The 24,315-nt window shown below is 39.6% G+C and overlaps 1 protein-coding gene and 1 long non-coding RNA gene across 3 annotated transcripts in view; both read right to left on the minus strand.

Moving 5' to 3' along the window:
- ca14 (carbonic anhydrase 14) overlaps positions 1 to 9,340 on the minus strand; it is an 84,652-nt gene extending 75,312 nt beyond the window's left edge. For both annotated transcript variants that reach the window (XM_039694336.2, XM_039694335.2), the window contains exons 1-4: positions 8,994 to 9,340; positions 8,763 to 8,783; positions 6,678 to 6,857; positions 2,848 to 2,993 (exon numbers count right to left, since the gene is read on the minus strand). In XM_039694336.2, coding sequence (XP_039550270.2) covers positions 2,848 to 2,993; positions 6,678 to 6,857; positions 8,763 to 8,783; positions 8,994 to 9,060 — 414 coding nt within the window. In that variant the 5' untranslated portion in view covers positions 9,061 to 9,340. The remainder of the gene's footprint in view (positions 1 to 2,847; positions 2,994 to 6,677; positions 6,858 to 8,762; positions 8,784 to 8,993) is intronic.
- Positions 9,341 to 17,202: 7,862 nt separating this feature from the next.
- LOC148976943 (uncharacterized) lies at positions 17,203 to 23,733 on the minus strand. Its single transcript, XR_016145853.1, has 3 exons — positions 23,020 to 23,733; positions 22,602 to 22,913; positions 17,203 to 17,442 (listed from the first exon to the last, which is right to left on the minus strand). It is a non-coding gene; the product is annotated as an uncharacterized LOC148976943 (long non-coding RNA).
- Between the last annotated feature and the right edge of the window lie 582 nt (positions 23,734 to 24,315).

The raw sequence follows: 24,315 nt of genomic DNA on the forward strand, positions 1-24,315 counted from the left end.
TAAATCCAACTCCTGACTCGCTACAGTAGTTTTGACGGAACCAGATGCTTTTATACCAGGGGCTGCCAAGGGCGTGGTGAGCTCGCACCAAGGGTGTGACAGAGTGCGTCTGAGAGTTCGCTACGTCAGCAAGTACCCCTACTGCAGGAGCTTTCCGTTTAACCTGAAGAGGGCAGCACTCAGACGTTTTTACACCATATATTTGAAAATCAAAACACTTTATACTCAATTGTCAAAAAATGTACTCGAATCAATGAACAGCATTTATGAAGCTCCATTCTTACAGATCATTAACTAAAAAAAGTTGTTTTGGTGTTTAGTTACCCTTTAAGGAGCTAGTTAAAAAAAATTAAAAAAGTTAATTAAAAAAATCAGTTAAAAGTTAAAAAAATCCTCTGTGCCTCGAAGGTTTTCTATTTTTTTACCATTTCGATTCAATTATTGGCAATGGCGCCCCTAATTGCTGAGAAGGTGCCGTGCACAGAAGCGATGTCAAGGGGGTCTCTTGATTAGTTCGCGTATCGCGTCTTTTGCGCGCTCGAGGTCGTTATTTCAAATAGGCGATTAGGCGCACAGGAAGCGCGCTCATTATGCGCTCGCGGGAGGCGCGCTCATAAACTTTTCAGTATGGGAGTGCTCGTGCACCCAAACACTTAGGTATTTTTTCTCTTCTCCATAAAAAAATCTTTTAGCAGAGCTTCAGCAAGCGTTTTTCTGTGGTGGAAATACATTAGCTACTAAAACTTGTTTTTCATTGAGGAGAGCCCAGTGCATGGTTGTATAGCAACGACAGCCATGGGCAAATCGGTCCGAATTTTACTATTAATAATAAAAGATAAGCTACTGTGCATTATAAATGTCAGGAATGTATCTTTATTGACTCATTCTTTTTATAGAGATGATTGAATGCTGAAATATGAGGTATATATTTTTATAAAATCTCTTTTTGTGTTAACCTTTTTTAAAGTTTAGTAGGTAAGATAAAAGACACTCCTTTAAAACAAATCTTTAATGTTATTAACTTGGTGAATTGATTGTGTATTAGGCTTTTTGTGTATGTGATCATGTTGGTCACTATATTCATGAAATGAAAATAATTTACATAATGATCAACTTTGTGTTTTTACCAGTAGCCTATATGCAAAGTACAATTTTCTATTTTCTAACATTCTAACATTTTAAGAGTGACATAGGGCTACAAAAGCTATTTTAGGTCTATAACATTTTGGATAGTGTTTAATATGAAAGCTGTTCAAAATTATTTAAGCGATAAGAGATAAGTATTGTGTTACTAAATAAGTATCACTCAGACCCTTTTACTTTCAAAAACTCCATTTCGTGACAAATATTGTTTAACAAGCTATAACTAAAAGTGTGCCATGCATATCATTTAAGACAATAACCAATGCGCTAATAGTTACTTCCTCTCTTTAAAGTTAGATTAATCTAGCAAAATAACTGGATTCTATTAACTGTGTTTTTCAAATGAACGGTATGTGATTTTATTGTTGGGTGTTTGTTGTTGTTGGGGGGGGGGCTCGAAGGGGGTCTCACCCTGGGTGTAATTCAGAGTAGAACCGCCACTGATTTGAATCCTATTGCTTGTGGAATTTTACAGAGAGGCATGGCCTGCAGTAAATAACCTTGGGAGAGCTATATAGACAGACTCCGGCCTGTGTTCTGGGCGTCACTCTCTTCACAGTGTACCAATCTGTGTTAGCGACTGGGCCTATTCTTGCAAGAATAAACTTCTCCTTCTTTATTAATTTGACTCTGAAGTGTCTCTTACGCAGTGATGTCTGTTTATTGAATTTTTGCCTAAACAGAACACATTAATGTGAAGCTAAAATATACTTCAGCTGTATTTCTAAAGTAGATTTAAAGTGTATTAAAAATTATATTACACTAAATGTACTATGACAAAACCCTTACAAACAAGCGGTGAAAGTTCTTGATAAAAACCAGAGAAACCATTGTATTATTATAAAAAAAATACAACTTATTAACCTTTGACAGTTTTTAAAGCCTTGCTGACATGTGTCTGATGTATAAATTGATACATGATCTTGCACCACCCCCACTCAAGCAATGTGTGTCCTTTTGCAGAGATAATGTAAGGGTCAGCAAGGCTTCTGAGGTGACTGTTACACTCAATTTAGGAAAACTAAATTTGGACATTCAGCGTTTTCATTTGCAGCGGTTGAAAAGTGGAACCTAATCCCACATTACATTAGAGATTGTGCAAGCCTTAGCAGTTTTAAAATGTCGGTTAAGACTTGGCTGAAGGTGAATCAAATATGTGATCAATGATTCTTTTATATATTGTGTATTTCTATTTGTATTTTTTTATTTTCTATGTGTGTATTGCGTGTTTGTTGTCTTTTCTACTGTTCCTTGCCCAGGGACCCAACCCGGTCTCACCCCAAGACGTCATATAACTGACGTTTTGGGACGTCTTTTGACCATACGTCAATATTCGCCTTTTTAGGGCCCCCTTAAACGTCGGTAGATGAGGTTATGGGATCCTAACTCTACCCCATACCTAAACCTAACCCTAAACCTAACCCGTCACCTAACTGACGTTAAAGGTAAAGCGTCAGTTGTATGACGGCCCGGGATCGCCATCTACCGACGTTTAAGGGGGCCCTAAAAAGGCTGATATTGACGTATGGTCAAAATACGTCCCAAAACGTCAGTTATATGACTTTTTGGGATGAGACTGTGTTAAGGGACCACAGATGTAAATTAGCTGTACTGGTACAGGATTTGAAATGTGCATGGTCCCTGACAAATAAACTAATAAATAAAATAAAATAAAACATATTACACTGATACACATCCACACACCTCTGCGGAAGTGCTCTGTCCATTAATGGTGTGTTCACTTCCTGTAGCTACGCCCACTCCATTACCCCAGTGCAGGTGCAGCTGTGCAGCACCATAATACCATGGCAACCCAGCCAAGCCCATCCAATGTGGCAATGTCATCAGCACTGTGTGAGAAAACAAGAGGAAGTTCGATTAGGTCACACTTTAAATTAGCTGTCTTTACCTACTATGTACTTACATTAAAATGTATTATTGAGTACAATGTACTTAATGTATGTAATGTAAAATACTTGCTGCTATTTAGGTAGGAGACTGTTCAGGTCAGGCACATGATTGATGATATTTTGGGTTTAAGGGTGGGTTAAGGGGTAAAGGAAGGATCAACCGTGTAATTATAGATGTAAATACAGAAATTAATTAGGCTACAGATCTAACTACATACAGGATTTTTTTCAATATTTGTACAACATAAAAAAATGTATGTACACAATAAGTTAATTGTATCAAATTATTAATTCAAATGTTGGTACATAGTAGATACTTAATATAAAGAGGGAACCAGTATTTCACTGTCACAAATTTTTGCTCAAATGTTACAGAGACACCTAAAAGTAACAGTAGTGGCCACTATTAAAAAAAATATATGAATTTTTGCATTTATGAATTTTCAAGAGGGAATTTATTTTCCAAGTATTTTTTCAAAATGTATCACTTTAACTAAAGTACATTTTTTAAATAATGCTAAAACTGAAAGGGGATATCGAATGCTATGCCATGCATTGTGACTTATTTACATTGTGAAAAAGTTAAAGAGTTTAGTACGGAAGCCCTGAACCGCAACCTAAAAAAAAAAAAAAAAAATCAGTAAAAAAAAAAATCAGTAAAAAAAAAAAAATCTAGCATTTCGAGATTAAAGTCGAAACATTTCGAGATTAAAGTCGAAACATTTCGAGATTAATCTCGAAACATTTCGAGAATAAAGTAGAAATATTTCGAGATTAAAGTCGAAATATTTCGAGATTAAAGTCGAAACATTTCGAGAGACGAGAGTACGAGAATACAGTCTTCCGTAGAAGCTGCGCGTGTGTGCTTGCCATTGTCTCACATTGCCGCACACACAGGCATTCATAATGGCCAATAGCGAGTTTCACACTGTGTGTGTGTGTTTTGTTTCATCAAAGGAAATTCAACAGGTGCCAATCTACCAACATTAGGCTATAGGACGTTATGAATGAATGAATGAATAGGGCATTTATATAGCGCTTTCATATATGCCTACACTCAAAGTGCTTTACAATCATGTCAGAGAATCTCTCCTCAACCATAAGTGGTTATTAAATCTTAGGAAATCACAGGATCCGGCAAAATGATTGGATACAGAATGATGCACTTAAAATGTATCCAGAGCGTATTTAGGGTGAAGAGGGAGACCGAACAGTTACTGTTGTGTTCTCGACCCAGATAGTGTTGATGACTAGACGATCACGAAAACACCTCAGAAACACTGCCACTAGCACGTGTGACGTGTGTAGAATTTTGTCGAAAGTCCAGATAAAAGTAAAAAGCTACTATTTTGTGTTTATCCATGGCAGTGCGACTTCACACACACACACGTGCGCGCTCTGAGCCAGTGGACGCACACTGTAATGAATGCACAATATTTCGACTTTAATCTCGAAACATTTTGACTTTAATCTCGAAAAATTTCGACTTTAATCTCGAAACATTTAGACTTTAATCTCGAAATGCTAGATTTTTTTTTTTTTTTTTTTTACTGACTTTTTTTTTTAGGTTCAGGGCTTTCGTAGTTTAGGATTATCATCCTAAACATAAAATCGTCCTAGTGACAAAAGATCCCTGTCATGAGTAGGAACTGCAGATGGTAAGTAAAACTGCATCAAAAAATGTCAGTATTTTGTTGGCAATCGGCACGCCTCCAGGAGCTTGACTGTTCCCGGAAAGAAGTGGTACAGTGGTACAGCTGTACAGTATCTGTCTGTTTTAAATCTGATAAAACTAAAGACTCTTGGGAGATATGAAGGATGCACTAGTTTAGGTGCTCCAGATTAACAATGAGAAACTGTGGATTATGTGCCCTTAATGGAGCATTTCACCCATTCAAACATTAACCTTTATTGAAAGTGGATCATATATGTAGTCGAATGTAAAATGATTTTTGAATTTGGTGCCCCCTTGACCGAGAAAAGACAGAAAATAACCGAAGGGTTATTTAACCCACAATGCAGCACGATGGAAAGCTCCACAAGCCACACCCACTAATCAGGAACTGTGCGTACATCAGAGAAATCATTCTTTCGTCAACAAGGCTTAGCTGCCACCAGAGTTTGAAATTCATTTCACAGAAAATTTCTAGTTAGTTGGCTGTGGCGAGCCGGATGAGGGATGCGAGAGCGGCGCGAGAGGACGGTGCGAGGCCGATGGCGTGAGTGATAATGAAAGACAAGAGAAGCACCGACCGGTCTTGTATCTCTCACAGAGGAGCGGGAGCATAAATGGCAGATCTAGAGAGAAACAGGCCTGATTTTATGTTGTGTGTGGACATCAGTCATCAATGAGGGGCTGTTGGCTTATACTTTCGTTTTGTATTTGTTCATTTTACTATTAAAATGTTTAAATGTTCACCAATTCTCGCCTACTTCTTCCCACAACAACAAACCCTGTTAACGTTACATTGGCAAACTCATTAGTGAATTACTCCTCGTTTGTATTTCTTTCTAAATGGTGTATTACTGCATGATACCTGGATTTTCAGTCAGTTCAACTAGGATGGTTCATGTCACAACACAAATATTCGTCTGCTTGTCTGATTCACAGATTTCGTCCAGCAGAAATTGCCATTGTTGTGTCTTGCTCTTACTCTTGCTGTGTCCGTAGGCCGTAGCACGCAGTGAGAGCACATGAACCAGCAGTCCGCCTCAGCTCGAGCCAGTACGGGCTACTCGACCGACAGGCAGCCGCCTCCTGCTCCTGATCAGCCTCAGCTGCTCTTCACTAACTTCGGAGTTAGTGCGGCTCGTAAATATAGCCACTAACTTCGGATTTGAGCAGTAGACTTTCAAAATCCTCTTCTTCCTTATCATGTTTAGTTTCTTCTGTCATTGTCATACTTCCTATCTCCATAGCGCCACAGCGCTTGTTATAGCTTCCAAAAACAAGTTGGCGGATATTGATTTCAGTTTCTGCAAGTGAAGTCCCACCCACTGATCTGTAATAGGCCTGTAGGGTGAGTGGGTCCCACACCCTTGAATAATGAGGAGCTAAGTTTGTAGTCTCTGTCATTTCAATGAAATGTGACTTCGAATAACGAAAAATGACGATTTTTAAGTCATAATAAGCAGGAAGTAAAACACTTAAATCCTTATTTCTCCCATTTCAGGGGAAAATAAGGGAATAAACCATGACCATTCAAAAAAATTTACTGGGTTTCTAAAGGTATAAAGCTTAATGCAAATGGGTGAAGTGTCCCTTTAATGCATTTTAGTCTAATATAGTTATATAAATATATAATTGTATATAAATATATTCATAAACATCATGATTGAAACCATATGTATTGTGAAAAGAACTATACTACACTCTAAAAAAATACTGGGTTGTCTTAGCCCAATTTTCGGTAAAACCTTTTGGGTTTTGTCCAAATTTTACCCAAAATTGGGTTGAAACAACCCAGCATTTTTTAGAGTGTAGTAAAATTGACTTGACAAAATTATCACCAAACGGGTGAACATAATCCACTCTGTCTTGGATGGCAGAGTTTTTGTTTTAAATCTTTACAGCTTACTGTAAGTGTGTGACAAATTTAGAATGGGTGAAAAATATCAATTTACCTGAATGGCCATTATTGGAGAGGATGAATGGTCTGTTACCAGGCTGGTTGTATCCCAGGGGCTGCACAGGGATTAGCGTTGGGTCATGTAGTGTTTGCAATGTGTCCACATTTATGGGTGACTGGCTGGAACCACCACAGTCAGGAAAAAACTCGGCCCATTCTGGCTGTCCCACAGCACCTAACACAACCAGAAAAGGGTGCCATAGCGAGGTGAATGTTGGTGTGGGAATCAGTCAATGAAAATGTGTGTGGAATTATAAATGATATAAATGCTAGTAAGTTAAAAATAAATCAAAGCATTTAGGGAGAATGTGTGTTGACATTATGTTCATTAAGCTCATAGTGAAGTACTAAGTGTTAAGTCATGCAAAGTTAATGGGGAAACACATGGCTACAAACCCACAGACTACACACACGTCAAGTGCTTAAACATTATGAAGTTAAATTAGCTATTGAAAGAAAAAGGGGGGACAGAGCAACAAAAACATAAACATATTAAAAAAGAAAAGGCAGAAAAAAAGTAGTTATTGGATAACAAAAGAAAACTTTGCATATGAGTCTGGGTCTTTCAGCTTGGTGCCAAGTGAGTTCTGTGTACACAGGGATTAGAGGCCCCCTCAGTCTCACTGTTCACCACGAATATCCCCCAAACCCCTGTTCCACTCCAAAATGTGGGGAGGGGAGGCAGGGTTGCTCTCATTGATTTGTGGTTGCCAAGGAGATCTCTATGACAACTGCAAGACACATATTTCATGCCTCTGTCAGTTTACCTCTTGCATGCTGTCTCAAACATGGACAGGGAACAAAGCATCACTCAACCAAGTAACTGTTTTATTCAGAAATAATGAGTTGGTTTACAACAATGGCACACACATTGTACAGGCTTGGAAATGTGTCCTGGAATGTGTGTGTAGAAGGTATAACAGTAGAAATCATTCAAACAGAAATCTTGTATAAGAAAAATAAAGGAAAATAATTTTTCGTTAAAAAAAGAACAATATATACAGCATGTCATTGTGATTTTATTTGTCATATGTCAGTGAAGCACATTTTGACAACCCCTCATTTCTCTCATTTACTGTGAATAAAAATGCAGAATACAATGGTTTTTCTTCATTATATCTGCATCAATTCAATGGATTTTACCAAATACAAGCATGCCTTATAAATACTTAAATATTATATTACAATACAATAATGAGAATTTGCATATTACATTGGCTTAATTGTCATAAAATTGTCATCACCATCTAAACAGTTTTTAAATAGGCTTAATTTTAAATAAGCAAAATATAATTGATTCGATTTATTTATTTAATTTAGACAAATTATTGATGGGTTGTATGAGATTCACCTGGACATTATTTTGTATTTCAGCATTCTGTTATTCTTTTTACAGTATTGTAAGAGAATTTTTTCAGTTATGTTTTTGGTTCTGGACACTCATTAGCACAGATTATGTACCAGTTTAGAGCATGCAATGCAAAATATGGCTAAATAAGCTTTTGCGAAAGCCTTATTACGACAAGAATGTCACAAGATTACATTGGGTTGTTCCAAAATGGCATTGCTGTTCAAGCAGAGCAGCCTCCTATTCTTCACCATTCTTTTGTATCAAATTAAGCTACTTAAATGCAACCGGTGGACTTGCACTGGTGGACATCTCTCTCTCTCTCTCTCTCTCTCTCTCTCTCTCTCTCTCTCTCTCTCTCTCTCTGAGTATGTGATGCTACTATGGAAGAGTTTAAATGGAAGTAACAAAATAAGTAGTTTGAAAAGAAAAAGAAATAGAAGAACATAATTGAGGGAAAAGGTAAGCTTGATTAATAATATTATTTTCCAAAAAAACAAACAAATAGCTAAATCTTCAAAAGGCTTTTTCACAGAAGCTTTGACCCTTTCACAGAAGCTTTGAAATTTGAAGAAATTCAAAAGTATTTTCCATTATGCATATCTATGATAGTTATCAATTCAAGTTATCTATGATATCCTAATTGCAACTAAATAACACAATGAAAGTGAAAGAAAATCTGTCACAAAATCATGTAGAATGAGAGGGGGAAAAAATAAAGAAGTGTATTACCTGCATATGTCCATTCTTTTGCTTAAAATAGGAGGAAAAATATAATAAAAGTTACAATGGATTTGCTATGTATTTCAGCACTTTTTAATTTATTGACTCAAACAGTTAGTGTCTAACACATCAGAGCAGTTTAATTATTCTACAATTAAAAGTTCCTGAAGCATCAAAACTATAATTTGTCCTAAATTCCTTCAACATTGTTACAAAATGCTATTGTATGCAAAGTCTCACCTGTTCCTGAGCACTCCACACACTTCAAAAAGAGAGAAAGAGACACTGTTATCCAGACAAGGTCCATGCTTTCACCCTCCTCTCCACAGGCCTCACACACTCACAAAACGTAGAAATGTTGGAAATCCAAGTATTAAAAGGTCAACAGCAGAACGGCTTGAAAAATGTACGTTTCGAAAAACATTCACAAAGAAAAAGTAATTATTGGTCCTTTTTTGTATCTGAATGATTTGGATTGTGGAAGAGAGAGGCCATTGCATGCCACAAAATAAGATTAAGAGTTATGCCATGAAGAGAGAGAGAGAGAGAACCGGAAGGAGAAAAGGGCAAATGAACGAGAAAATCACTTGCTGCTGGACGCTGAAAAATGTGCATGACACAACTAGCTGAGGGGGGAGGTTTGGGGGCAAAGCCTGATTGAAGGGGTACTGAGGTGATAATAAAGAGAGAATGAATAGAGACAGTCAGAGAGAGAGAGAGAGAGAGAGAGAGAGAGAGAGAGAGAGAGAGAGAGAGAGAGAGAGAGAGAGAGAACAGAGAATAGAAAGTTCAGAAACCATTTAGTTTATTTACTGTATAAACTGCAAATAATTTTTTACAAAGTTTTTTTTTTTTTTGGCATGCATATCTACCATATTGTCAATTTAATACATTAAATTAGCTGTACATGATAATGCAGACATTGATTAAAACATCATAATTGACAGATACAGGACATTTGGCTATTTTTATTTCTCAAACAGAATGTAACTGCAGTAAACACAAAGTTCAGTAGCCCTGTCCAGTGTCCAGTGATTTGAGCACAACAAGTGAATAACAGACACGATACTAATGGTGCTGGATCGAGCAACTATAAGCGAAAAACACAGTAGCTGCATTGGATTTGCAGAGAGCCTGAAATTAATTTTTTTTTCATCAAATTACATTCATAATCGGCCTTACAGGCGCTAAGTGTGTCTGTGTTGTGTGTTTAGTTCAGTCTTAGAATGTTTCAGCAATTCAAGTGTGTCCCCAGCCTTTTCTATTTCCATATGCAAAGACATTGTGGATTTTTCTTTTCTTTTTTTTTCTTTTTTTTGTATTTAAATGTTAAAGGTGCCCTCTGGCATTTAAAATCAAATCATACAACATATTTCATACCAGATGGGGGCAGTATACCTCCAGAAATACCTCCACGGCGCACTCTCATGTCTTCAAACAACACGGGCGAGCGTTGTGTTGCTCTGTCTCCCTCGTGCATATTAATCAAATCCATTGACACGATAGTAAAAGGTTGGAAGACCGCAGTTTCACGTGGAGCACTTGAAGATTTTTACAGATTAGAGACTAAATGAACAACAAACATCTCAATACAAAATTATAAAGGCAGTGCATTTCGACGATATGGGAAAATTAAAGCCCAGGCTATTATTTCTAGTTTTATGATATTCGTTTTGTTCATATTACATTTTTATCATTAGTTTTAATTAATTTGACAGACAGCATTCCCTGATGTGGACCAAGCTAGCATCTTTCAGAGCTGCCAACTCTCACAACACTTTTCACACACTCTAATGCCACACATCAATTTTGTCATGCACAGAAAAGGACACGGAGACCGATGTCAGCTCTCAGATTCTGTTAATTTTATTACGCAATTCAAACAATAAATACAGTATTGGCGCTTTACACGACAGATCACTAACGCACGTTAACCGATCATCTCTACTAGCTTATGGTAAAAGAACACGAACACTGTTGAAAGATACAGTATGTTACAACACAACTTATCAAAATGTATTCCTCATGCATAATATCGACCAATTATTTTTTCAACTCTTCCCTGAACTGAAATGTAGTGGTGGGCTGTATTTTCCACACGACTGACATCAGGTTCAAGTACACACAAGCCGCCGACTTACTCGTGTACATCAGTTTGGCTGGTGGTAATGTTGCCTGCCCGCATACCGCCTCCCATGGCTGAAACTGGTATTACGACACCTGCCGGGCCAGGGCTAGTAATTTAGCATGCTAATTCAGGGTAATATATTGGCAGCACTATAGCTTGTCATTTTTTTAATGACATCATCAACCTTATTTCTTCTCATTCTTTTGATGCGTGTAGCTCATTTTTGGGATATTTTATCCTCAGTTTTTACAGATGGCACCTTTAAATGTGCTATGTGACTATAATTTTTTGTTATCTGAGTGTTGATTTTGATTGTTCTTTACTTTCCCCAAAAAGTGTCACAAACAACCTGAATTCTCCCTATATATGCATGCATAGGGCTAAACATGTTTTGAAATACTTAAGTTGTGTTTAATGTTAATAAGATTTATTTAATATTATATTTAATAATATTCAAATGTATTTGGCATTATATTTATCAAGATTCATTTACAGTAATACAATAGGCCTACACTCATTTTAGTTTGGTTTCCATTGAAAATAGTTCCTAATTCGTTTGTTCCTCTTTAGTGATTGTTGTAATGCAGCACCCTCTTGTGAGACTTCTTACTGGTAGATTTTATATATACTGTATATTAAGGCAGTTCTGAAGGCAAAAGGGGCTCAAACACAGTATTAGTATGGTGTTCCTAATAATCCTTGTATGTGTATATCAGTGGTGGAAAGAGTACTGACAAATTGTACTTAAGTAAAAGTATTGTTACTTAAGTAATAATTTACTTGAGTACAAGTACTGAAAAATAATATGACTCAAGTAAGAGTAAATAAGTAGTTTGCTTAAAAACTACTCAAGTAACTACGTTACAAAGTACTTCAGTGTTTTTCTATTTTTACCCAAAATGGGGAGATGATAGCAAAATGGAGCGCTAAACACTCGCATGTCATCTGTTTCATTCATACTGAAGGCTCAGTACTGATGCATAGAAGTATTAAACTAACACATTTCAGGAAATGCCTTATATGTCTGGCTCTTCCAAACTTTATAATGGCAGTGACTGGATGAAAATGCCCAAAAAAAAATGCCCAAAAAAGTGCATCCATCCATGATAAAAGTGCTCCACATATAGACTAACGTTACTAGCTTTCTCTGCTGTCAAGAGCAATTTTTTTATTACTAATTTTGAAAAGAAAGGTAAGATCATTTGAATGTTTTGATTTAAATCATTTTTAATTGAAAGCAAAGAAGGTTAATTGAGGTCCGATAAAAAAAGGTATGAAAAACAATAAAACAGTATGAATAAAAAATTCCCAGTTAAAAAAAAAATAAGTGGGGTATGGTTAACGTGTTATCTTTTTTTCGCTATGGTTGTAGCCTACCGAAAATGTGCTGGGAGCCCACTGTTGCTATAGGAACGAACTACACTTTTACATGCATCTGATTGACAGATAAATCATCATGCGATCTTATTTCACTGTTTTTTCAGCTTTGTACAAAGTTTGCTTCGTATATTTATTTTAACTGTATTGTTAAACAGGGCAAGCTTTACCATTAATTGAACTGTGTGCATGTATTTTAGACACTTACATTGATCTTGCTCCGTCCATGCAATAACTGCGTCCATGTTATGAGCCGAGCTTTTTTATTTACTTCAACTGCTCAGTGCTCTGGTATTATCAATGGTATGACCCATTTAGTTGCCATAATTAAATATGAGCAGAATACTCACTTACATTCACTGAAATATTGAAACGTTAGCGCTACTGATTCAAAAAACGAGCGCCAGTCATAGACATCATATAGGTAGACGCCCTATCGAATGCTACTGCCTATTAGCACGGACGAGAATTGGAGCCGCCATCTTAAACCGGTCATCCGCTCCGCTCAGAGTAATCTGAATGGTAGGTGAAATTAGCTGTCAGCGCATTAAATGAATCATATCTCACTGAATACTGAACTGATTTTCACGCGGTTTTTTTTTTTTTGCTGCAAAGGTCATTCATGTAGCTATGATACAGGACACATGGTTCGGCGTATTTTAATACCATTGTAGGTTTAACAATAATATAATATTCTGATATAAGATAAGTGACCAGATACAATATGTGTGATGAAGGATATAATGTATTTTATAAATCACACACTATAAATATAATAAAGAAGCAGAAACAGATAGTAGCAGAAAAGTAAGATATTTTAATAAGTTGAAGAAACAATTTATGATTGACACACGCATGCACATACATACACACGAACAGTCACAAGAATAGACACACACACACACACACACACACACACACACAGAACGCAGCCACCGAATCCACCGAACGCAGCCACCTGTAATAAAAATTGAGAAGCTTTTCAACCTGTTTGCATCAGTAATTTCTAAAAATTAAATTCGGACAACATTAAGCCTATACATTTTTTATTGTATGTGGATGTGGGAGGGGAAAATGTCGAGACTAAAGCCCTATTCGGATTAACTTTACAAGGGTAGATGGAGTAAGTTAATGTAATTTTACCACAGGACTTCTGTAATATCAATAGCCAAATCGCATGTGATGGTTATCAATAAAACTAGAAGTTGGAGGGGTAACTCAATTTGCGCATCGCTGTCATTCATGCTTGTATATTACGTTGCTTTGATGTGCGCAAACACAAATAACCTAGCAACAACAGGGCAGTTGAATGCTTATCTGATAACCTAGAAGCTCTTGTAATTATTACTTTAACAGTTACCCCACCTCTCCTTGCCGGGTGAACACCGGCTGATGCAAACAGCATTTCACAACGATTTCAGTTCAGTAATAGCAAATATCCTTGCTCCTTCTCGATTATCTGGTAATATTCTATTCACAAAATACAACCAATAGCACGGTAATGTTAAGACTTACTTGTGAAAAGCACTATTTTCGGTGGTCCGGCGATTAGAACAGGAAAATGCTCCACAGTGCTCTGGCATCTTATCTGCTGCCACGCAACAAGACTAGGAATACGACCGGTTCAAGATGGCGGCCGGATTTCTCGTTTTTCAGCGGCCAATAGGGTATCTAGTCTGTATATGATATCTATGGCGCCAGTTTTCATGTCAAACTCAAAGCGTGGTTTGAACGCCCCGCCCCCAGCCGAACTGGAGGTTTTGTTTGGTTTTACACCCGAGTCAGACCTTTTCTGTTATTGGCTGAAGGGCTTCAGATCTGTCTGTTATTGGCTGAACTGCTTCAGATGTGTCTGTTATTGGCTGAAGCGCAGGGCTCCATCGCAGTAGTTTGAAAAATGTCTGTCAAATATCAGCTTGCCCTGTTGCTCCATCGTCACCTTTGTCAAAGTACTTTGTACTTTTTATGAAAAATAAATGTAGAGAAGTTGAATACTTTATTTTTATTTTACTCAATAAGAGTAAAAGTACCAAAATTTAATTATACTCAAGAAAGTAGAAAAAATGAAAAAATCTACTCAAGTACTATAACCAAAGTATTTGTAATTAGTTACTTTCCACCACTGGTATATATATATATATATATATATATTCGAATCCTTCATTCTGATTGGTCAAGAGCTGTGCTTTATTCACGATAAAACACGGCTATGACCAATTCACCCAACGGTCTGATCGCTGCGCAACACTGCGGTTCTATGTTGTTTTTATTTGAGCTCTCATGCATTTTACACATTAGAACGTTGTTGCTGTTCAAGCTCAGGGACTATTTTTTCTAGCGGAAGGTAGGCTTTTAGTGATTTTACTTCAAGAAAGTTGCACTAATAGATTGTTTTTTACTTTAATATTGTGTGGCAACCGTTTTATAAAAGCAATAAGGTACTGGAGGCAAGTGCTGTATCGTATAAGTACACAGTAAATTTGAAATCCGGAAATAAACACCAATAGACCCCTTTTCTGTTGGTAAACACGGTGACGTTTTTATGTGGGCGGAGCTTAGGTGGAGGCAGAACTATCCCGTAACGCTAGTTAGCAAGTTTTATTAGCTTGTTTCTTTAACAATGACTGGATAAAATCAGATTTTATCTTAATGTGTAAGGTCACTCACTGTCCAGGGCCGCGATTGTTATTTTCAAAAGTTAATTTTGACGTACAGAACCAGATGGCCGAAAACTTTACCTCAGAGCATCCGTTTACTGAATGAATTGAGAATCTCACCTGAAAAATCCAATAACACCAGCAATTGTCATTCAAGCAGCTGATTTCTGTAAATAAATGCAAAACTAAATGCATATTGCAGCATAGGGCGAAGTCAGGATCCGTCAGCACCGATTTGAGACAAAAATAATTTAAATTGTATATAAAACTATGTAAATGGAGCTCTGTGGCGCAGCAGGGTTTTGAACACGGTCCTGACTGAGCCGTTGCTGGGCGCCGCCGGTGTGTGTACACTCATAGAGAATAATGTGTTCGAATTTTAAAGACGTGGCGCTGCGCGACGCAACGCTTCTCGTCCGGTGTGCGACCCCCTTTACTGGAGTTCCACAACTAACTTACTCAAAAACTATGTTTTTCTCTCCCGCCACCGGAATGTGTGTGTCTGAGGTAAAAGGGACGGAGGCAGTGGACCAATGCACTGTGAGGCAAGGGAGGGGGGTCTCAAAATGTTTAGAACGCTTTTTTCGATATTGCCCCGTTTGCATTTGTGTTATTTTATTTCTTAATTATTTTAAGAATATATCATTACATTATTTACAATACACATATTTTAATGTTTTTTTGGGGGGGGACAACCCTCAGATAGGGGGGGTCCCGACCCCCCCGCGATTTCCGCCTATGTGCGCAGTGTGTTGTTCACGCAGCTGTCAGGTCTTCTGTGTTTCGAGCTTCCCATGGATGCTATACTTCCTCAACAATGGATACAATTTATGTTTATGTTCCCGAAATTATGTTCCTGAAAATGACGATCGTAATCTAGCTCTCTGTGCGGCGCATTTTATGGAAGACAGCTTCCAGAATCTCCACGAGTTCAACTCCAGATTCAACAAGAAACTGTAAACATGAAGCACGTGCTTTCCCATAGGAAAAATGTGTTGCTCATCTGTTGTTCAATCTCATCTCTTGAGATCAATTTGAGCTTCTCATATTCATATCATTCTGTGATCATTTGTTTCTGAGTTACTTCTCCTAAGGGTCCCTTAGGAGCAAGACATAAGCTAGAAAGAGACAAGACACCAGTAAGACAAAGGAGGTTAAATTGAGAAAACCAATTGAGCAATACTTGAGAAGTGGGATAAACAGCGGAGATCTCATAATTGTATACCCCTGATCTCAATTATGTCTTGGTTATTTAAAGGAGAATTAAAGAGAATAACATGAGATGAATCTGAGACTTTAATGAGACAAATCTGAGAATTATGAGCCTTAAAAGAGATATTATTATTGTGTGTCCAACGTCTCTTCCATCTCTTGATTATTTCTTTTTAATGTCTTACTGAAGCTATATATGAGAATGATATCTGAGGTATATTTGAGAAATACAAGAACAAATTGAGAATGCAATTTAAAGATGAATTATCTTTATTAACACTGCAGCAACCAGAACGTGGGATACATGGAACAATGTTAGGCTCACAGATTAAAGGGATACTCCACTTTTTTTGGAAATATGCTCATTTTCCAACTCCCCCAGAGTTAAACTGTTGAGTTTTACCTTTTTTGAAACCATTCAGCCGATCTCCGGTTCTGGCGGTACCACTTTTAGCATAGCTTAGCATACATCATTAAAGTCCAGAAGACCATTAGCATTTCTCTCAAAAAAATGACCAAAGTGTTTCGATATTTTTCCTATTTAAAACTTGACTCTTCTCTAGTTACATTGTGCACTAAGACAGACGGAAAATGTAAAGTTGTGATTTTCTAGGCTGATATGACTAGGAACTATACTCTCATTCCTGCGTAATAATCAGGAAACTTCACTGCCGTACCATGAGTGCAGCGGGCGCGATGACTATTCCCGGGAAACTTAGTCCCGGTCACGTTGGAAGCTGGACACTATTTTCAAGCGCTGCGTCATAACATTACGCCTGCTTACAAGTTTTCTGATTATTACGCAGGAATGAGAGTATAGTTCTTAGTCATATCAGCCTAGAAAATCGCAACTTTACATTTTCCGTCTGTCTTAGTGCACGATGTAACTTTAGAAGAGTCAAGTTTTAAATAGGAAAAATATCAAAACACTTTGGTAATTTTTTTGAGAGAAATGCTAATGGTCTTGTGGACTTTAATGATGTATGCTAAGCTATGCTAAAAGTGGTACCGCCAGAACTGGAGATCGGCTGAATGGATTCAAAAAAAGGTAAAACTCAACAGTTTAACTCTGGGGAAGTTGTAAAATGAGCATATTTCCAAAAAAGAGTGGAGTATCCCTTTAAAAGTACGGTGGCCTGGAAGTGCAAACTAACATTAGAAAAATCAAAAAACACTTTTACAGGTCCACGTAGAAAGTCAGTGGCCTACTCCTTGGAGCCAGCTCTGGCCCTACACTTGTTGACAAAGGCTTTCTTGAGCTTGGCCTCCTCAATTGGTTCCCAGTCCGGTAGAGTTGCACATCTCAGGACATAAGCTGTGAGACAAGAGCATTAAAATCTGTCATGAGTAATTTGACAGAAAAAAATAAAAAATACCACATAGACCATATACAACTGCACTTCAGGTTATAAGGAAATAACACCGTGAGTCGTCCATTTCAGTTCAGAGAATTGCAAATCAGCAAGTAAGATTTTTTGGCCAATCATGAATATAAACAAAACAACGGTGTAACGGTTACCAGCTGGAGTGCCCTATTTATCCACCAGAGGGCACTCCAGATAAGACTAGGTTTCACACGAACTCCATTTCCCATAATGCCCCGTACCTAGGTCTCATCACCAACACAGGTGTTCCTCATTTACCCCTCCATATAAGCTGCTCTCTGACTCTCAATCAGGGTGAAGTCTTGTTTTGCCCCGGCGACATTTCTGAGCGTTTTCCCTGTGATTATCTGGATTCTCTGGTTATCGACCCTCGACTGTTCCTGGACTTTGATTCTCTGTTTGCTGCCTGCCCCGACCCTTGCCTGTTATCCCTGGATTCTGATTGTTGCCACCTGTCCTGACCTCTGCCTGGTATTGTTTATGCTCTGGATTTCCTGCTCTATATTGTATGCCGATCGTTGACTTCTGCCTGTCTGACTATTCTTAATAAATATAACTGCACATGGATCTGCACGCTTCTGACTCTTCATGACAGAAGACTTCGCCGACACAAGATCCAGCAGCCATCATCGTCATGAATCCAGCAGTCAAGCTTATGCGTCTCCGTCAAGGAGATCATTCCATTGAGAATTATGTTGCTGACTTTTTAGAGCTGGCTCACCTGACCTGCCTAGATGAGGTATGCTTAATGATCTTTTTTCGTGGAGGACTATCTGAACCGCTCAGTTCGTTCATGCCCTTGCATGATCCTCACGGGACTTTAGAGCAATACATTGACCTGGCTCTTCTGTTGAGCGGATCATCTTTTACTGTGGGCTTTGAGGAGAAGGCCGAGGGGGCGTTCCCAGAGATCGTCCAGCCAGAGACCGTCCAGCCAGAGACCGTCCAGCCAGTGACCGTCCAACCAGTGACCGTCCAGCCAGTGACCGTCCAGCCAGTGACCGTCCAGCCAGAGACCGTCCAGCCAGAGACCGTCCAGCCAGAGACCGTCCAGCCAGAGACCGTCCAGTCCGAGACCGTCAGCCCTGCCGAGCCTGCACTTCACTCAAGCCTCGCGAGTGATGAAGCTCCAGTTCAAGTGAGTCATCATGAGTCTTCAGTTCATGTGATTGAATCTTCAGTTCAAGTGAAACGCCGCCGCAGGAGGAGAAGGAGGGCTCGTTCAGTTCGCCAGGCTTCGGTGAGCTTACCAGGACTCCTCGCCCTGCCGGCCCCGCCTCTGCGCCTCGCCCTGCCGGCCCCGCCTCTGCGCCTCGCCCTACCAGCCCCGCCTCTGCGCCTCGCTCTGCCTGTGCCTTTCAAGCTCTGTTCAAGCTGTGCCCTTCAATTCCCTGTGGACTTCTCCAAGTATTTTTTGGGAGGGGGCAGTAGGTACCTTGTGAGGGCCATGGAGGCGATACAGACATGGCCTTCATTTCGTCCTGCACCGCCGTGGCCGCCTGAGGGGTCTTCACCGCCGTGGCCGCCTGAGGGAGCTTCACCGCCGTGGTCTCCTGAAATGTCTTCACCACCGTGGCCGCCCGAGGGGTTCTCACCGCCGTGGGCAGCCGAGGGGTCTTCACCGCCGTGGCCGCCTGAGGGGTCTTCACCGCCGTGGCCGCCTGAGGGGTCTTCACCGCCGTGGCCGCCTGAGGGGTCTTCACCGCCGTGGCCGCCTGAGGGGTCTTCACCGCCGTGGCCGCCTGAGGGGTCTTCACCGCCGTGGCCGCCTGAGGGGTCTTCACCGCCGTGGCCGCCTGAGGGAGCTTCACCGCCGTGGACGCCCGAGGGTCCCACAACTCCGCCCTGGTCACGTCCACAGCCTGCTCTGCCCTGGCCATGCCCACATTTTGCTTCGCCTTGGAAGCCCGAGGGTCCGACAGCGCCGCTCTGGTCTTCGACTGCTCCGACCTGGTCGCCTCCACAGCCAGCTCCGCCACAGTCTCCAGGTCCTCTTCCGCTCCACGGGCCTGGTCCTCCACATTTCTCCTGGACATTGTAAGGAGCGTCTGGAATCCGCTCCTTAAAGGGGGGGCTATGTAACGGTTACCAGCTGGAGTGCCCTATTTATCCACCAGAGGGCACTCCAGATAAGACTAGGTTTCACACGAACTCCATTTCCCATAATGCCCCGTACCTAGGTCTCATCACCAACACAGGTGTTCCTCATTTACCCCTCCATATAAGCTGCTCTCTGACTCTCAATCAGGGCGAAGTCTTGTTTTGCCCCGGCGACATTTCTGAGCGTTTTCCCTGTGATTATCTGGATTCTCTGGTTATCGACCCTCGACTGTTCCTGGACTTTGATTCTCTGTTTGCTGCCTGCCCCGACCCTTGCCTGTTATCCCTGGATTCTGATTGTTGCCACCTGTCCTGACCTCTGCCTGGTATTGTTTATGCTCTGGATTTCCTGCTCTATATTGTATGCCGATCGTTGACTTCTGCCTGTCTGACTATTCTTAATAAATATAACTGCACATGGATCTGCACGCTTCTGACTCTTCATGACAAACGGTGTTATCCTTAAAGGACAACTCCGGCGCAAAATGAACCTTTGGTCTAATTACACATTGCTACCTAGTCAACCGTTATCTGAGATTTGTTTTCATGATTGCCGAATGTAAATAGTTTTATCTCTAAAAACAGTTTAGCCTATAACGCTAGTATAACGCTAGTATATGGGGCATAGAGTAATGACAAATAAAAATCGCTTGTTATTACCACTAACAAGGCTCAAAATAGCCCCACACTAACACGACAGCATAACAAGGGTCCCTACATTCAAACCGAAGCATTGAGAACGCTGTTAGTGTCCATACAGTTTAATAAGAAGATGTTTTATACACACAGTCAACTTCGCGAATACAGGAAGAAGCCATCTTTGAAAAAAAGTCTCTACCAGTCGATCTACGAACGCCGATCCATGTGCGCTGAACTGTGCAGAATCTCATATGGTCCGTTGTTTCCAGAAGAAACACAAACACAAACCATTTTCTTCTCTTCAATATGTACACGTAGGCTACTGTTCGCGCTCACTTTATCACCTTATTCACATCTCACCAACGCACTTGGAGCGTTCGTAGATCGACTGGTAGAGACTATTTTTCAAAGATGGCTTCTTTCTGTATTCGCAAAGTTTACTGTGTGTATAAAATATCTTCTTATTAAACTGTATGGACACTGACAAAGTTCTCAATGCTTCGGTTTGAATGTAGGGACCCTTGTTATGCTGTCGTGTTAGTATGGGGCTATTTTGAGCCTTGTTAGTGGTATTAACAAGCGATTTTTATTTGTCATTACTCTATGCCCCATATACTAGCATTATACTAGCGTTATAGGCTAAACTGTTTTTAGAGATAAAACTATTTACATTCGGCAATCATGAAATGTGTGTTGAACGAATAGTTGAAATAAAGTCGTTATTTTTGTTGTTTTTTTGCGCACAAAAGTGTTCTCGTCGCTTGATAAACTTAAGATTGAGCCACTGTAGTCACTTGGTCTATTTTAACGATGTCTTTAATGACTTTGAGGCCATCAATTGTCATTCCCTCAAGAAGCCTATGGACTAGTATGCAGGAGTTATCTTAATATCTTAAATATCTTAATTTGTGTTCCGAAGATGAACGAAGGTCTTACGGGGTTGGAACAACATGAGGGTGAGCAAATACTGACAGAATTTTCATTTTTGGGTGAACTAACCCTTTAAAATACAGGCTGATAACAATAAGATAAAACTACTGCTGAGTGAACAGAAAAGGCCCCAGGATTAATAGACGGTTTCATCAGACGCGTTGCCATAGTGATGAGCTGGCCCAAAGTTAACTTCCGTTCTGTTCGTTTATTAGTGTTTACTGGATAATATGGCATTGACTACAAATTGAAATTTAAGGTGATGAGCAGGTTATTGAGCTGTGGGGTGCAACCTGACCTAGGGAGCAAACGCAATTTTTAAAAATAAAAATGTCAAGGTTTCCTATGAGGGAGATGGCGGTATTAAAATAGCCTATGTTTATCTGAGTGATAACCGGTACAGTGTTTCCCATACATTTATTAGTGGCAGCCCACCACATTATCAGCGCTGACCGCCACATATTGATTTCCGTGTTTTTAACAATTTAAGAAGGGAAAAGTTGTAATTGACTGCAGAGTTGCGTAACTTGCGTGCATATTCGGACGCTCTCACTCTCTCTCTCTCTCTCTCTCTCTCTCTCGCAAACACATTGAGTTGACAGCGGACCAGTCTGTGTATTGAATGGTTAGTATCATAAACAGCGCTGCACAGATCCATCCAACATGCTGTCAATGTGAGAAAGACCCACCTTAAAAAAAGGTTAGCAAGCATGTAAGTAGCCTAGCTATGTTAACCTTATCAAACTCCGCCGTCGCGCTCGCCACAGTTTTTTTTAACACTGCGGTAAATCAGACACGTCGGTAGAAAAACATCTTGTCTCCAATTTTTGTTCAACGGGTCTGGTAGTGTCACATTTCAGTTTGGCCAGGTAACATTTATTTTCTTTGACTGGCAAGATACCAGCTACTAGGTTATTTACTTGTTATGGATGTCTCCGCAAGTCTGCCGGAAGTTAAGTTTGGGCCAGATTAATGCACATGCGCAGTACCGTTTGTTTATGTTGTCACTGCTGAAAGCGTCTATAAATCCTGGCTTTTAACCTGGTCTGGAGCAGGCTAGCTGCACGGAATAAATCTCAATGGTAACTAAGGTGCCTCTTTTGTGCAAACAAGTCAAGACTAAATTCATCCAGCTTAATCCCTTATCCTAGTCTAGTTTTGTGCAATAACCCCCAGGTGTTCTTTACGAAAGCGGGGGTAAACCGTGTTTGACAACTATATTGCACATCTTTCAAAACAAACAGAAATCGACAATTAAAAAACACTTTGCCACGACTAAATATACGCAGAGAATTCATTAGTTGTCAGTAATAGTTGCAGAATTTGCATCAATCATTGCTACACTGTCATGATTGGATATAATAATTCCCACCATCGTGGCCTAAAAACACACAGAGCCTAATTTTGAAAAAAAACTTACTTAGGATTCCGTTAACTTTTTTACGGTCAAGGACCTGCTTTCCTTCCTTTCCTGAGGGGTTGTTGCCAGGGCGACCAAAGGGTACTGCATTTTGACACTCCTCAACAGTGAAGAAATTATCAAAAAGTGCATGAAACAGACGCATGCAATTTGGTTTTGATGCGTGATTCATGGCAGCCAGGCGGAATGATGAGATGAATATGCCGCTCCCAGGAAACAGCTCCTGCTGGCCTGATGGTGAAGCTGGGCTGCCACAATTTCTCTCTCTAATTAAGTCGCAGAGAGTCTGAAGCTCTCTGACCTGGCCTGGATCTGAAAGGGAAAAATAGTACAAACAATACAGGAGTGAGAAAATACAAAGCTACTCTTTAAAGGATTAGTTCACTTTTGAAAAAACTTTCGCTGATAATTTACTCACCCCCATGTCATCCAAGATGTCCATGTCTTTCTTTCTTCATTCAAAAAGAAATTAAGGTTTTTGATGAAAACATTCCAGGATTTTTCTCCACTCGCGAGGGTTTTCACGACGTCACATTCTGGGCGGTAACCCGGATGAGCGGCCATTATGGAGGCACTCGGATGTAAACAACAGCATGGACTGCACTGTATGCACTACTGAACACATTGTTACACAAAAAAAAAAACCGTGTGAAAAAACCGTATGTGCAAAATCATACAGAGAAGGACTCATCAAGCAGGAGAGAGCCCAATATTTTGACAAACTAAAGTTAATATGTGGTAAAAGTCCGAACGAGCTAGCTTCTCTTGCCCTTACTGCAATTCTTTCTTCTAACGTTATTTCTTATTCCTACCAAGGCTACGTTCAGATTGTCAAACCAAAAAGCACATGAAATCCGTTTCAAGCTACGTCCATATGTGGTTTGAAATCCTATTCAAATACCAGGGCATATGCCTCAGTCTGAACGAACTGATGCTGTGCCTCTCTCAACCATAAACGCCTTCTTTCATCAGTTTTTTGCACTCTTCTCGTTAACTTTTGGCAGTCAGTAGAACTCGAAATGTTTTTTTTCCCGATGCGACCGATTAGTACAGACCAAAACTCGACTATTATATTATCATTTACACTGATCATTAACGTTTTTTGTCTTTCATGGATAAATAAACTCATGAATTATGACAGCTTGCGTGTGGTGACTCCCTTACTTTGTTGCGACTCAGAAGAGATCATAACAAATGGGGGCTCGTCCGAAAGCGAATTTGTATCATTAAATGAAAGTTGATTAATATTTGGAATTCGTTGATGTCGATTCGATTGAAGTAAAATATGTAAATATTGAGCTTTCGATATGCACGTTGTTTTGAGTAACGTAAATTGTTATTTCGTTTAAATCGACTCACGAGTTTGACAGTAGTTCGCAAGGGAAGTGTATTTTTCTCTTTTGCAGGGATGCATTGTTCATTTTCTCCCTGGTAGGAATTAGCAACGCTTAGCGTTGATTTGTTATTTTGCCTTTTTTATTTTTGTGCAGGCTTTTGGGTTAAGTATACCGCCGTGGTTTTGGATTGAGCTGTTTGTTCAATTTTTAAGCCATCGGTATTTTGGTGTTTAAAAGTCGCTTGACTCTTGAAAGCTGCACGAAGACTAGGCCTAAGTTAGTTTAGTGGTTGGGTAGGTAGTTTAGAGGGGGAGAGTGAATAATTGTTTCACCTGTGTTTTTTTTTTGTTCCGAAAGGAAAATAAATGCACTTGCTT

The sequence above is a fragment of the Pimephales promelas genome, chromosome 12, assembly GCF_988280905.1.
Source record: "Pimephales promelas chromosome 12, fPimPro1.hap1.1, whole genome shotgun sequence".
Taxonomy (NCBI): Eukaryota; Metazoa; Chordata; class Actinopteri; order Cypriniformes; family Leuciscidae; genus Pimephales; species Pimephales promelas.